At 35.6% G+C, this 13,005-nt stretch overlaps 1 protein-coding gene across 7 annotated transcripts in view; it reads right to left on the bottom strand.

Moving 5' to 3' along the window:
* RAPH1 (Ras association (RalGDS/AF-6) and pleckstrin homology domains 1) overlaps window positions 1-13,005 on the bottom strand; it is an 85,597-nt gene that overhangs the window by 13,725 nt on the left and 58,867 nt on the right. For all 7 annotated transcript variants that reach the window (XM_040703676.2, XM_040703673.2, XM_040703677.2 and 4 more), the window contains 7 exons: window positions 9,077-9,154; window positions 7,573-7,732; window positions 5,965-6,086; window positions 4,214-4,279; window positions 3,284-3,427; window positions 2,014-2,124; window positions 339-437 (listed from right to left, as the gene is read on the bottom strand). In XM_040703676.2, coding sequence (XP_040559610.1) covers window positions 339-437; window positions 2,014-2,124; window positions 3,284-3,427; window positions 4,214-4,279; window positions 5,965-6,086; window positions 7,573-7,732; window positions 9,077-9,154 — 780 coding nt within the window. The remainder of the gene's footprint in view (window positions 1-338; window positions 438-2,013; window positions 2,125-3,283; window positions 3,428-4,213; window positions 4,280-5,964; window positions 6,087-7,572; window positions 7,733-9,076; window positions 9,155-13,005) is intronic.

Genomic DNA, 13,005 nt, shown 5'->3' with positions numbered 1-13,005 from the left:
TGGGCCAATGAATGAAGTAACATGGCCTGGAGATCTTAGAAAACAATTATGTCAAACCCAGTGTCTCTTCTTTTCCCCACAAGCCTTCTTTTTAAGGTCTATTAAGGGAGTTGGCTAAAATTAAGCCAAGATATCAGTTTTGTCATTTGACAAATAAGCGTATCAGAAATAGAAGGTAAGGGTTCATTTTTTCTAGAGAATTAAATACATAAGAAGAAGATCATATAGTTGACATTCAGAATAGTTAAGTATAGGCAAGTTAGATTTAGCACATGTTTTGCCAAATAACTGTAAATACAGACCATGACAACAATGCAAGACTGGCTAGAGGATGTTACCTTAGCAATGCGGATGCCATTGATCCATTGGTGTAGAGTTCTTACATCATCACAGCAAAGATACTTAATATACTGGGATTTCTTCTGGATCTGAGGATGCTGCATAAAAACATAAACCATTACCACTATTTTAATAGGTAGGAAAGTAAGGAGAGCTATTTAACTGCTAACATTTATGAAGACAAATATACTGCTGGAAGCTCTTGAATGGTTGTACATGTTTTCAGTTCACTTACAAACATTTCAAAGCATTTCAGGAGGTAGGGGGAGCTGTTTTACACAGAGACTGGCAGCATGTCCAGTGAGCATTGACTTCAGGTTTGAAACACTAGGAAAGCGTGAGTCTTTCAGTATTTTAGTTCTGCACCTTCTACCTACCTACAGAGCCTTCTGTACCCTAAGGCTCTTTATACATATTTCTACTCTCAAGCCAAGTGGTCAGAACGATCTCAGACTGTAAAAAAAACTGCAAGCAAGAGACAGATGAAGTGTAAAAGTTGTCTCCTCTACTGTTCTATTGACTAACCACCACTGGAGTGAGACAGATAGTACGTCAGTCTCCCCTCACACCAATGTACAGTGGTGGAAAACAAGGACATTCTTCTCTGCTTTTACATGGCATGAGTGAGACACCCCACAAATGACACACTGTTGAGCACAATTCTGTTCACAGCTTGTAGAACTCTTAAGGTCCCTGTCCTTCTTATTATGGGGTGATTGTTTAAGATACGTGTGTGCTCCTAAATGCATGTTAAAAAAAAAGAAAAAATAGTGTATTTATCACTACAGGAGTAAAGAAATTTATATTTTTCAAAATCCAACACAGGAATTTACTCTGGATGGCTCACCATTGTTTGCTGCGTTGTAAAAGCTCTACGTCTCAAAGATGTCAGGGCAACTGACGTTAAAAATTTAACTTCAACATTTTCATGTCTTCCCTTATGCTCACAACAGTAATAAATTATTATTATTTTTAAAAATCTATTGAGATAAAACTTCGGTTTATTCCGGATGATCAATAAACTTGAAAAAATAATTCATTCTGTAAAAATGATACGGATAGAAAATTGTATGCAATCCTAAGAAATCAATTTTATACAAGTAACTTATAAATACCTGCAAACAGAGGTATTTTTGCCTTTAATTGCATTCAATTAACTATTCCAACGACTTATAAGAACACAGAAAATATTTCCAATTTTAATTTTATGCCTTCTTCCTTAATCTTGTGTCCCATACTTGATACTCAATACCTACCTGTCAGTGGGCTCAAACATATGTTGCGCTCTCTTTTAACAGAGGAAATGCTTTTTTCACATCACAGATTGGCAGCCACACACTCCAGGCACAACAACTATTTTAATGTATTGACATACCCAGCACCACATGAGACAAGATGATGAAAGTTAGAAGGAAATTTAAGTTCAACTGTAACCATCTTGTTACTTGCATCATTTTCAAATTCATGAAAATACTTTACTTGCTATGAACGTTCTGTGAGAATATCTTAAATAGCTTTGTAGCTAGCTATCTTGCAAGAAAAGTATTTTGAACAATGTGTGACAGTTAAGGGAGGTTTTTGACCAGGAGTCATCAGTTTGGCAATTCAGGGCAATACGGAAATATTTACAAAGTCATGAAGAGCATAGAGAACAGGCAACAATTATTCCCTTACCTTCAGCACTAAGCAGTAGTCTGTGGGAGCTTTGTATTTGTTCCGATAGTCCTGTCCATAGTAAACGTTGACATGATCTAGCTGTAGAAAGCACACGAGATCCCGCGAGACCTATTAAGTACAAAAATACTGATTTACAAAACATCTACATAAGAAAACCACAAACAGAAAAAAACATGCTAGTGTTAAGATTCAATGCTAATAGAAGGTCTATCATTAGTTTCAGTCTGATTCCAACGCTACCATAAACTCTTCCATCAGACCTTAACTTTTTTTTTTTAACCAGGATATTCTTTTTCAAATTCTGTTTCGTGTGTGTTCCTTTGTATTTTGCCTCTTGACAACCAATTGCAGCAGACTGCTAATAGTTATTCAGAGTAGGTATCAGAATGGATTAAACAGGACTGATTTAACTGGGAACTTTAACATCTGCTGTTAATTAATCTTAGTAATAATCAATGTGTCCAAATTCTAATGTTTGGCAGTGATTGCAGAACACAGAATTTCCACAGGATATCTTGTACAGAGATTGCTTTAATGAATTCAAAGGCTTTGAAAAGAACATCTGAGTTCAACTCTAAAAGGAGCTAATGCACTGACAGAGAGCACAGGGACGACTTCCTCATCACTGACATCTGTGTGGGAAGTGGATTCCTTGCTCTGGGGACTAGCTGATGCTATCAAGACCTATGGACTTACAGACAACTTGAACTTGCAGTAATTCACCTTGATGCCATAATGCATTTGTAGCAGTTACTCCTTTTCATTATTGAAACATGCAGAATATTAGTAAACAACAAAGAAATGAAATATTTACCAGTTTCAAAACGTACCACAAATTGGTCTGCAAAAAATCCCTTTTGAATGAACTAATGAAACTAAATCCAATAAAATTATGCTCATTGATTATGGAGTTGGCCTGGTATTTTACAATTGGAACCTGCAGTGCAACTTGGTCCTCCACCTGAATTCAAAGTGAGAAAAGACAGCTCCACAAATCTTTTTTCTGGAGAGTTTCTGACCACCTAAGCCCAAACTTGCTCAAAAAACAGAGCCCATTGTCTTGTATTTTTAAATACTGGGCTACATGTTTCATATCAGGTGTCACCACAGTAATTTATAGTAAACCTATAATTCACTGGCACAATAAAGCTGCACTTTGAATTAAAGGATGTGGCTCTGGGCAGGGCACAGCTAATAAGGCTGACTCCTGTGCACAAACGATTTATCAGCAAAAACAAGACAGATAAATTACTTTAAAATAGCATACCTTTGCCTTTCCCTTAGGAACGTAGTAGATTCCTGAAGCTCGAAGAAGAAAGTAACGTTTCTTCCAAGACTTCTTACCATCCTCTTTCAGCCACAGAACTCCTTCTATTTCTGGCACAGTTACAGAACTTCCACAGAAACACTCCTGTAGATAACAAACTGTGGTTTGGAAAGTGACAGAAAGAGAACGTACAGCATGCGGTGTTTTGCCTTGCTTTTTACTAAGACTGAAATTCTGTATCTAAGGAATGCACACGTGATAAGGAGAGTTCTTTCTTTGTGCAACATGATCAAGTGGAAGCTATCACACTTCAGCATAGGTACATCTCTACAAAAATGTCACAAAATCATTCTGTTTTCAGCTTATGAATGCTATAAATTATTGTTTGATCTACTTACTCCACACTTTCTTTTTTGTTGTCCTTAGTTGTGTCAATTATTTGATGTGTTCAATATTAAATAACTTCTCTCATTTGCTTTTTAAATCTAATTTGTAGTGGTTTATTTGTAAATGTAACTGAAATAGCTTTTAACTACTTCACCTGCTAATAAAACTTTAGACACTAACACGGACCAGCGCTGAACCAATGCTACGGAATTTCATACAGAGTAACAATTTGGAGGGTGCAAAAAAAGAAACAAAAAACCTCTGTCATGACAAAGGTCAACAGATAAGCAGCAGTTCTCCAGATTTCAACTGTGTTTAACCACCAGTACAGGTAACCTCATTTTGGTTGTCAAACAAAATGAAGACATTTCAAGTAACTCACTTTATATGAAATACAGTAACATTAAAATAGTTATTTATCTCAACTGTAACATATTCCATTTTCCCACATCTATATTCAGATCCATCCATTAAATTCAATAACCACAAAGTTTTAGAGTTTAGTTTCAAATGCTGATGTTCTTTTCGTTTCGGCAGCCTCACCTCCAGCAGCACCTCTTTATTCCTGTCTGCCATCTCAGAGGTTTCTTTTTTCCCCAGAAGATAGTTCTGTAACAAGAGAAAGGTCAGTATTTCCATAGCCACTCTGAAATAAAGCCAAAGGACATTTCTCATTTGCCTTTCTGTAGGAGTAAGAAAAAAGGTGCTAATAGTGATACCCTAATTAAACAAAACTTTATAATCCCGGTGAAACTATCAGACTGCTAAATCATATATAGAACTTAATAAACAACCACCTTTTCCAGAAGTACCAATCAGTCCCAACTCTTATCCTAAAGTAATAGACTCCTAACAACATTTTCCTGGCTTTCCACACATTAATAAGCTGACTGATGCAACATACCCAGAAATAAAAGTAGTGTGAACTTGAAAATGCCACAGAATCTTAAGATGTGTTAAATCCTGTCATTATTTATGGGTTGATGGAAGCACATGCAGAAGAAATGCACGCCTTTCCACCTTGTGCTGATAGTTTCTCTGAACAAACATATTTCACAAAGAACTACTAAATACTCCTTGTCTTATAAAAAAGAGCCATTAAACATAGGTACTGTATCTTACTCAAGAACTACTACTATGCTTTTCTTCAGCTTAGAAAGGACTGAGACAATGAAAATCTTCTTCCTAACCTCTAGCTCTTACTGAAAAAAAAACCAACAAAAAACAATATTCATAAGTTCCAGATTAAGCCCTTAAATAAAGGAGAAACATGTATTAAAAAATTGGTTTTACGCTAGTGTCTTGTGCTTGTTGGCAGTGCTCACTATATATAATGAAAGTAAATATTTATCAACAACATAGTCTTAAAACAATCTTTTTGCAGTTTTGCAGCTTCCTAACAAAGCACTGGAGTAAGACCTGGTTTTCAATTTTTGCTTGGAAGTACACATACAGTTTCCAAAAGGACGTCCATGCAAAATCGCTACTCAGCTTGTTAGGTAAATAGGGAGTCCAGATCCAAGAAGTTACCACATAAATGCCATACCAATATAAAAATAATCCATGACCTCAAATGGCAATTCATTACAAAGAGTTAGAAGAGATCAAGTTATAGTATATGCAATACTTTTCAGCTCCAAATCCTTCAAAGAGCTGCCTCTTTGGTAATGAGCTGCTGCTGGATATCAAATGTGTAGTTAACGTTTCAAAATCTCCATTATCATCCCTCAATAATCAGCTCCCAAGAGAGAAGAGGACTCTTTTGCTTCCTAAACAGGGAACACGGATGAATAGAGGCAAGTCCCAGCTTTCACAACAGGGAAGCATATGTCTTCCTCTTGTGTCACTTAGCCACACTCTGGTCATCCTTTTCAAAATATTCACCTTGTCAGTAAAAAACACACAGTGGAGCAGCAACACTCTCAGCAGTATCTGCCGACACCTTGCTTGTATATTTATTTTTGTGAACAGCACTAAGTACAGTTGCCATGAAACAGTCTGCCTTTATCACCGTTAAAATTGCTCACAAATACTTTAGGAAACAGCTTCAGCTCGGGCTTTTCCTGTTAGGCATCTAATTTTGTATCAATCACAGCATGGATGCATGTGGCACTGAGACGTAAAGTTGCCTGGCATTTTTATATATGAAAATATATATTTTTATATATTGAAAATATATATATATATATATCAAAGTCACAAAATAAAAATGTTGAAATGAATGCTAACAAAAGTATTATAAAATTGCAATCAGACATACATATACATACATTCAACATAAGCTTTGGGCTTACCTGAGGATTCTTAAAAAGCGCATATTTCTCTATACGTTCCACAAACATTAGCTTGTTTTGACTGTCTCTTGTCCAATTGAGAAGATTTTCAACTAAATTTTCATGATCTTCAAAGATCCTTTCTGCAGCAATAAGAAAAGAGCAAACATATTTTCATCTGTCACCTTCTGTGCAATAAGCTACACTGTAGTTTTATCTGGGAGACAAGGCATGTATCGGAAGAAAACACACTTCAAGAACTACTAAAATGGGGAAGAAATATACAACACAAACTAAAAAGAACTTAGTGAACATTCAGAAGTGCCTAGCTTTATTTTACACATACTCTCAGTACTCTCACTTCTCTCCATTCAGACTTATGTTCCCATCAGTATAATAAGCCTGAATAACCCATTTTTTGAACTTGACAGCGCTAACTATCCCACACGAATACAACAGACTCAAATAACAGTATCTGTAATGTTCTAAGAACAAACAAAAAAAGCAGTCACATTTATATGTGCTCTGGTTAACAGAGCTCTTGGAGGAATTTATTAGGCGGATTTTTCAGCACTGATTTTGTATCTACATCCCCAGTTGTTATCTCACTCTCATAAGTGTCAAAAGAAGTAATAAGCAATGATTAGAGGAAAAACAAAACGTTTCTGAAAGGTAGAATAACCACAGTTAGTAGGGGTATGGTAGAAGAATTCGGAAAACAGACTATGACTTTCTGTTGACATGGTTATCTCAGTATAGGACACTGAAAATCAGCAAAAAGGAAGAATTTTAAAAAAGAGGAAAATGTACTGAAATGGTAGAGAGATACCAGAAAATTCTTATCCTAAGAATGTATCTTTGGGAAACCACTGACCAATACTCTTCTTTAAAAGACACTCAAGTAACATCTTGCTCTCAGCAATTATTTCCCTTTTCACATAGGCCACAGTGTCACTTAGGCAAAACAGTTTTCAGAATTCTTTGGGACTTACTTAACATTTAATTAGTCTGTTGAACTCTCCAAATCAATTACACCACATTTTTACAGAGAGCATATGGCACCAACCATATCCAGATCAAGGAGCTCCTATTAAAGGGGACTGGGATGACAGAGGACAACTCAAAATCCTCAGTAACTAAGAATACCAAGAAGAATGAATGCAACAAAATGCCATCTGTAGGGAATGAACTAAGATTTGAGATAACAGACGAACAATACAGGAAGTTAATGAGGTCTGGGTGAGATCTTTAAGATTCGTAGGGTAATGAGTTATCCTCTAACAGACTTTTTTGCATGGTGAGATTTTTTTTATTCCTTGTCTCACTCTTAACATCAAAACCAAGAGGCTCAGTGACTAGACATTACTAAAGCTCCTCTATCAAACCTTGAGATTTTGACATCATTTTAGTATCAAGGAAGAAAACATTCCCAAGTCCATTTGAAACAACGTGTAGATTTCATGCAGAATTGAAGTCTGACAAACAAATTCACAACGATGAAACAAGATTCCTAGCACTGGATAATAAATATTATGAAGTTAAGAATTTAAATTATTCTGAAGACACAGATAGGCATAAGTATCACATCAACAGATGAGAATTATAAACGTTCATAAATAGATTACTTACCCATCTGCAATTCAGAGATGGTTTCCACCAATGACCAGTCTAAACTATAACCACAATGTGATTTGTCCATCAGATTGTCTAATACTTGTCTCACCGTCTGCCTCTCATCCACCATCATTGTTTTTGAGCTGTCATCAGACATGTGGACTCTGATCACCAACTGTTGAGCAGAAAATCAGAAGAACGCGAAGAGATTCCACTTAACACAGTTTCTACATTTCAGTTAAAAATGTACTTTTTAAAACCTTGTTTCTTTTCCTAAGATTTGTTAAATAACACAAACTATTAAGATCATTCAACTTTTTCCTCAAAACATAAAATTCCATAAATGATGGCTTGTCTCAGAGAAATTTAAGATACTTTTTACTAAGGTAAATAAAGGTCTTCCTAATGTAATGTGCAAATACTTCACTTGTGCGATTAGAAACAAAAATCCCTCCTGCCAAAGCGTCCTGATCTGATTAATAAAATATCTGTGTGACAATTTTCTCACCAGTGTAGGAGGCACAAGCATGGATCAAGAATTATGCACAAACTTACACAGAACATATTTTTCTCAGATTTGCAAGTCAAGCTCTCTGCCTGCTTCTTCCCTATTTTCTAAAAACGTTGCTCATATATGGAGCATACCTATACCGAATCCTATTTTCCCGGAGACATTAAGCATTAGCGTAAAACAAATCTACTTTTAAAACACAGGGGCTTTTCAGAGTCCACTTTAAAGAGGTCATTTCTCAGAAAGAAAAATGCAGTTATTTCTTCAATTAATAAAAAAAATCCAAAGTCAATAGATTTTTCTTGCCAATCATTATGCTGCTTGCTTCCTTTCTACTCCTTGCTCAGCTGCAAAAGTTAAAACGCAGTAGTTGTAATACAGTAGTACTACTAATTTTTAATTCCCGTCTTCCTACTCAGGACATTTTTTCAGGTTTTGATTTATAAACACTAAATATAGAATACAAAATTACTGAAACCCTTCCAAATTAAAATTAGAAAGCTAAATTGGGAGGGAACACCTTAAAATCTTTGATATTGCATCAGGAGGTGTCAGACTTTCTTCACTTTGTAACCTTTCTCTGTAATCTGAAATGTTTGCATTCTATTTATCACTGGAAAAATCCAGTGATGCACGTGCATAAAGAAGGGAGTTGTGAAGAAACTCACATTGTAAGGTGAGAGTGCTTAATACACAAAGACAGGCTCAGGAGGCTAAATTTTTGTTTCAGCTGTGGGTGGCAAACTACTTTAACAGTGCACTGGCTGCAAAATTCCTTAAGCAAAACATAACTGTATTAGATAGGCTAGAATTTTTTGACTGGCATCTAGATAAAAAAAAGTACATAATCACTCTAGATCAGAGCACTACAGTGTTCCTCTTCTCTTTAAGGTATCTTAGTGGTAACAGACACAAATGAGAAGTATTATGCCTCCATTTTCCAGGTGAAAATTTGAAAAAAAAAAAAAAAAAAAAAAACCCACTCATAAAACAGCATAAATAATTTACCTTTTTCACTTGTGCCTCTTTAATCTTCTCTAACGCCACTCTAATCTTCTCAGCTTTCAGTTTAGCAGCCTGTTCCTCCTGAGAGGGCAAGACACACCAAATTACAGTTAAACACACTCCAGGTGAGATTTAGTGGATTTAATTTTGACACTGCCATACTTGAATACAACTGAAATTCACCCACCTATAATTCCACAACTACTTGTTAGCAACGATGAAGACTTATTTTTTAAAAAGTGTTATTTTACACGTCTGACACTCAGAAATACTAATGCCATTACCTCTAAAATAACATATTGGAGGTATATATTCTATATTTACACACTTGATCTATCTCTATTCCAAGTAGCCTAGCACATTAGTACCAAATATTTTACCATATATATTTAAAGTCAGTCTTGGACAAGACACATTCAACAGCAGTTCACAACTGAGTGCAACCAACAGACTTATGGCCAACAGACATACAACAAATACAACAGCATAAAGAAAGTACTGAAAGCAAATCCTTCAAATAGGGTTTCACACTATGCCCATGGGTTTAGAAGAATAAGTCCGCAATAAGTAGCCTGGACACTTTATCTTTACTAAATCTAGACTCTACTTCTCTTTGCTTGAATTATTTTAAGATCCATAAAGCAAACAGGCATTCTTTTCTTCAGTGTTCTTCTAAGACAGTAATCTGGTTTTGTTAAAATCAGAAACACATTAAGAGTTCAAGTAAAGTAAACCTGTTCTATCTGCTGTTACTAAAGGATACCTGCATACTGTGGTACTACCATTACTAGCCAGCTATAATTTCTGCAGATTATTAGTTCTATTCAAAACGGAACTGAAATGACCAGCTAAACAAGCAACCACTCCTGTTAGGATCACATGTAAGTTTCAGATGTTGTAAGTCCTAAGATGTGGGTTTTTATTGAAACTAATATGTAAAAGTATCATCATAATAATAAAACCACTAGGTCAATAAACAAATATTAAAATGAAGAGAAAAAAACTCCCCTTCACATTATTCAATCTTTTTAGAAAAGAAAAAATAAGATTTTTCTCCAGTACAGTCCATCTCAAAATAGCCAGCATACCATATTCATTTGTTGCTTTCTTGAATTAATGTAATTCATGGTTTATTCTGTGTTTAGATGGTTGCTTTTCTTGTAAAAATCAAGATTCAACTACACTCAAAACCATACAATTATTTTTTCCACTTCTCAGTGAAGTGCTAACATTCCTATCAACTGCAAAAGGATATTTCCTCTGCCACCCGTACTCCTACCTAACAGCTTTTACTCCTTCACATCTGTGCCCATACTACGCACTGGAAAGAAACATCAACTAGTAAGACAATCAGCTGCCTCTGCAGAAATATAACCTTTGACAGTAAAAGGAAACAGAAAATTCACATAAGCAGAAATAATATTGACTTGAAACTCTATTTGGGAACTCAACTACCTTAAAACATATTTTTGATTAGTCTACAGGGAACCAAAATTCTTATTTATCATACAAATGCTGTCACAGAATATAGAAAGGTTAAATCAGAGTAGTATTTTATTAAAAAAAAAGTGCCACCTAAAATTGTTTCAATGCAAAACACACCTAGAATTCTACAATACTCTTTCTTAACTGTTTCCATCGACAAAAATAAATTATTACCAAAACCTGAGATTTAAAGTATTTCTAACAGTGATGGTATGCATCCATGCATTTTTAAATCAGCAAAAGATATTCTGAAATTTAACACACATTTTGAGAGACTTAGTTTGCAGTTTAAAAAGCTGCTCATTAACTCAACCGTAAACTTTTATTGCAATACAAAGGTTGACAGCACATTTGGTTTTGCTCTTCGCTAAAATCAGGCAGCACAATTTTCCACCCCATTTCACTGTCCACCTGTGCAATGCAGCTACTGAGAGCTCATCCCAGCAAGAGCACTTTATAGCTACAGAACGCAGGTACACGCAGCAACAACTGAGAGAAAGCAGCAGTCAATCAGCTGGGGACCTCTGCGCCAACACAACTAATCTCTCTGTTTAACTCAAAGCTCATAACCCGTTATCGCTCCCTAAAATGCTTAAAAAATGCTAGAGTATAAATGATCCCAATAAATGATTCTACCATCTACCAAGTATTTTTCAATTCCCATTACACCTACACATGGATTCAGAGATCAGGATTTCTTTCACTGTGTTACATTTTAACAAAGTCAGTTCAAATTTAAACAAAAAACAGACTGAAGATGCTAAAATAAAGAATTGTTTTTAGTCAGCTACAAATTATAAAGAGAGGTCTGAATGGAAGAAAGAATTTCTGAAAGCAGGATAGTCAAGCATTTTAAATTATTTCATTTTGACCTTATAGCTAGTTTTAAGACCAACGCTGCAGCATTGCTGATATGGCACATGTTGTTTCAGGAGAGCAGGAGAAAGAACTATCTATTTTGATCACTTAAATGACAGAGTAGCAACTCGATTCTTCAAAACTCAGAGTGACTTATTCTATTCTTAACTGCCCATGTAGAAGCACTCATCCATATTTCCCATGAGAGCCACTCCCAAAACCATGACAATTAACCTCCTGCCCTAGTTCCAAGTTAAATGTGCAGTCAAAGATATTCTGTTTGCGTTTCAATGTTAAGCGTGCAACGTATGTGCTACGACAGGGCTGACTTTGCTCAACTTAAGCTTACTGTTTCTAGGTTAGGGGTTTAATTTTTGTTTCATTGTATGCTTTTAAGAGGTCATTAACTGATTCTTTTTACTTGTCAGGCAGGATAGAAGGAAGAAGGAAAATATCACTGAAACAGTTTACAATGTTTAGAAAAGCTAGCAATTAAACAATAGGAGGTAAACAGCTAAGTCCACACTTCACTGAAGTTAGCATGGGGCATACAGAGATCACAAAATGCATACAAGAAGAAACGTGTTTTATGTCTAATATTCATATTCTTTCTGTAAAGTCTTATTTGAATTATTAGATGTACATGAGCAACACTGAAGAACTAGTAGCACGTATCCAGTGTTTGTTTTCCCAGCTATAACCTAGCTTCAGGTAGAAAGGAAATTGCTCATTTAGCAAGTGACTCTCTTTACTCCAGGGCTTTAACTAAAATGGAAGTTCCTTTTAACTCAAAACATCGTATTAACGTCTCAAATTCTATGTGTTCCCCAAACCTCAAGACATCTTTATTAGTCCTATACTAGTCCTGCATCAATCAGAATATCACTGAAGAGTTTTCTGTTTACTTTATACTAGAACAAGTGTATACGTCATCAGCACTTGAAGGCAAAAGCTAGATGTGTGTATAAGTTAACAGAATCTTCCCCCGCCCCAACTCAAAGCAAATTTTAACTACAGCTTTGTATTTCCTGACAAATTCATCAGGATTCATAAAACACTCTCACCTTAAAAAACAACATGTAGCAATGTTCCACCTACAAACACTGAACTTGTGTTTGCAGAATTAGCTCTTGACTATTCTCAAGCATTTTTTCAATTGTATTTTTGCCTCAAAACAACCAAGAATACCTTCATGCAAGGAAAGCAAGAGGGAAAAAAGACACTCCTCTCTTCTAAAACTCACTTAGCGTTAGAGGGTACAGCACCTGCTACCACAGTGAGAAGCCCACCCTTGCTAAGATGGTAGGCCCTTTCTCCACATACCTTTCTCCCTTCCCAAATCAATACAGCATTTTCTCTAACTCCAACATTAGAAATAGAAAATAGATAGAAACTCCAGCATTTCTATCACATTAGTAAGTATGGAAACGCACATGAAGCAGTAGGGTGGTTTTGGGGAATGTGCCTGAGACAACAGTTCACCTGAAACGTTTAAATTACGATGATACAACATGCAAGAAAACAAGGACACACAAAGTTGTGATTTTTACTTTGTTTTAACTGAAAAGAGAGGAGAAAAACTTAGGAAG

Source organism: Gallus gallus, chromosome 7, assembly GCF_016699485.2.
Source record: "Gallus gallus isolate bGalGal1 chromosome 7, bGalGal1.mat.broiler.GRCg7b, whole genome shotgun sequence".
Classification (NCBI taxonomy): Eukaryota; Metazoa; Chordata; class Aves; order Galliformes; family Phasianidae; genus Gallus; species Gallus gallus.
This window is presented reverse-complemented; position numbering and strand designations above follow the sequence as displayed.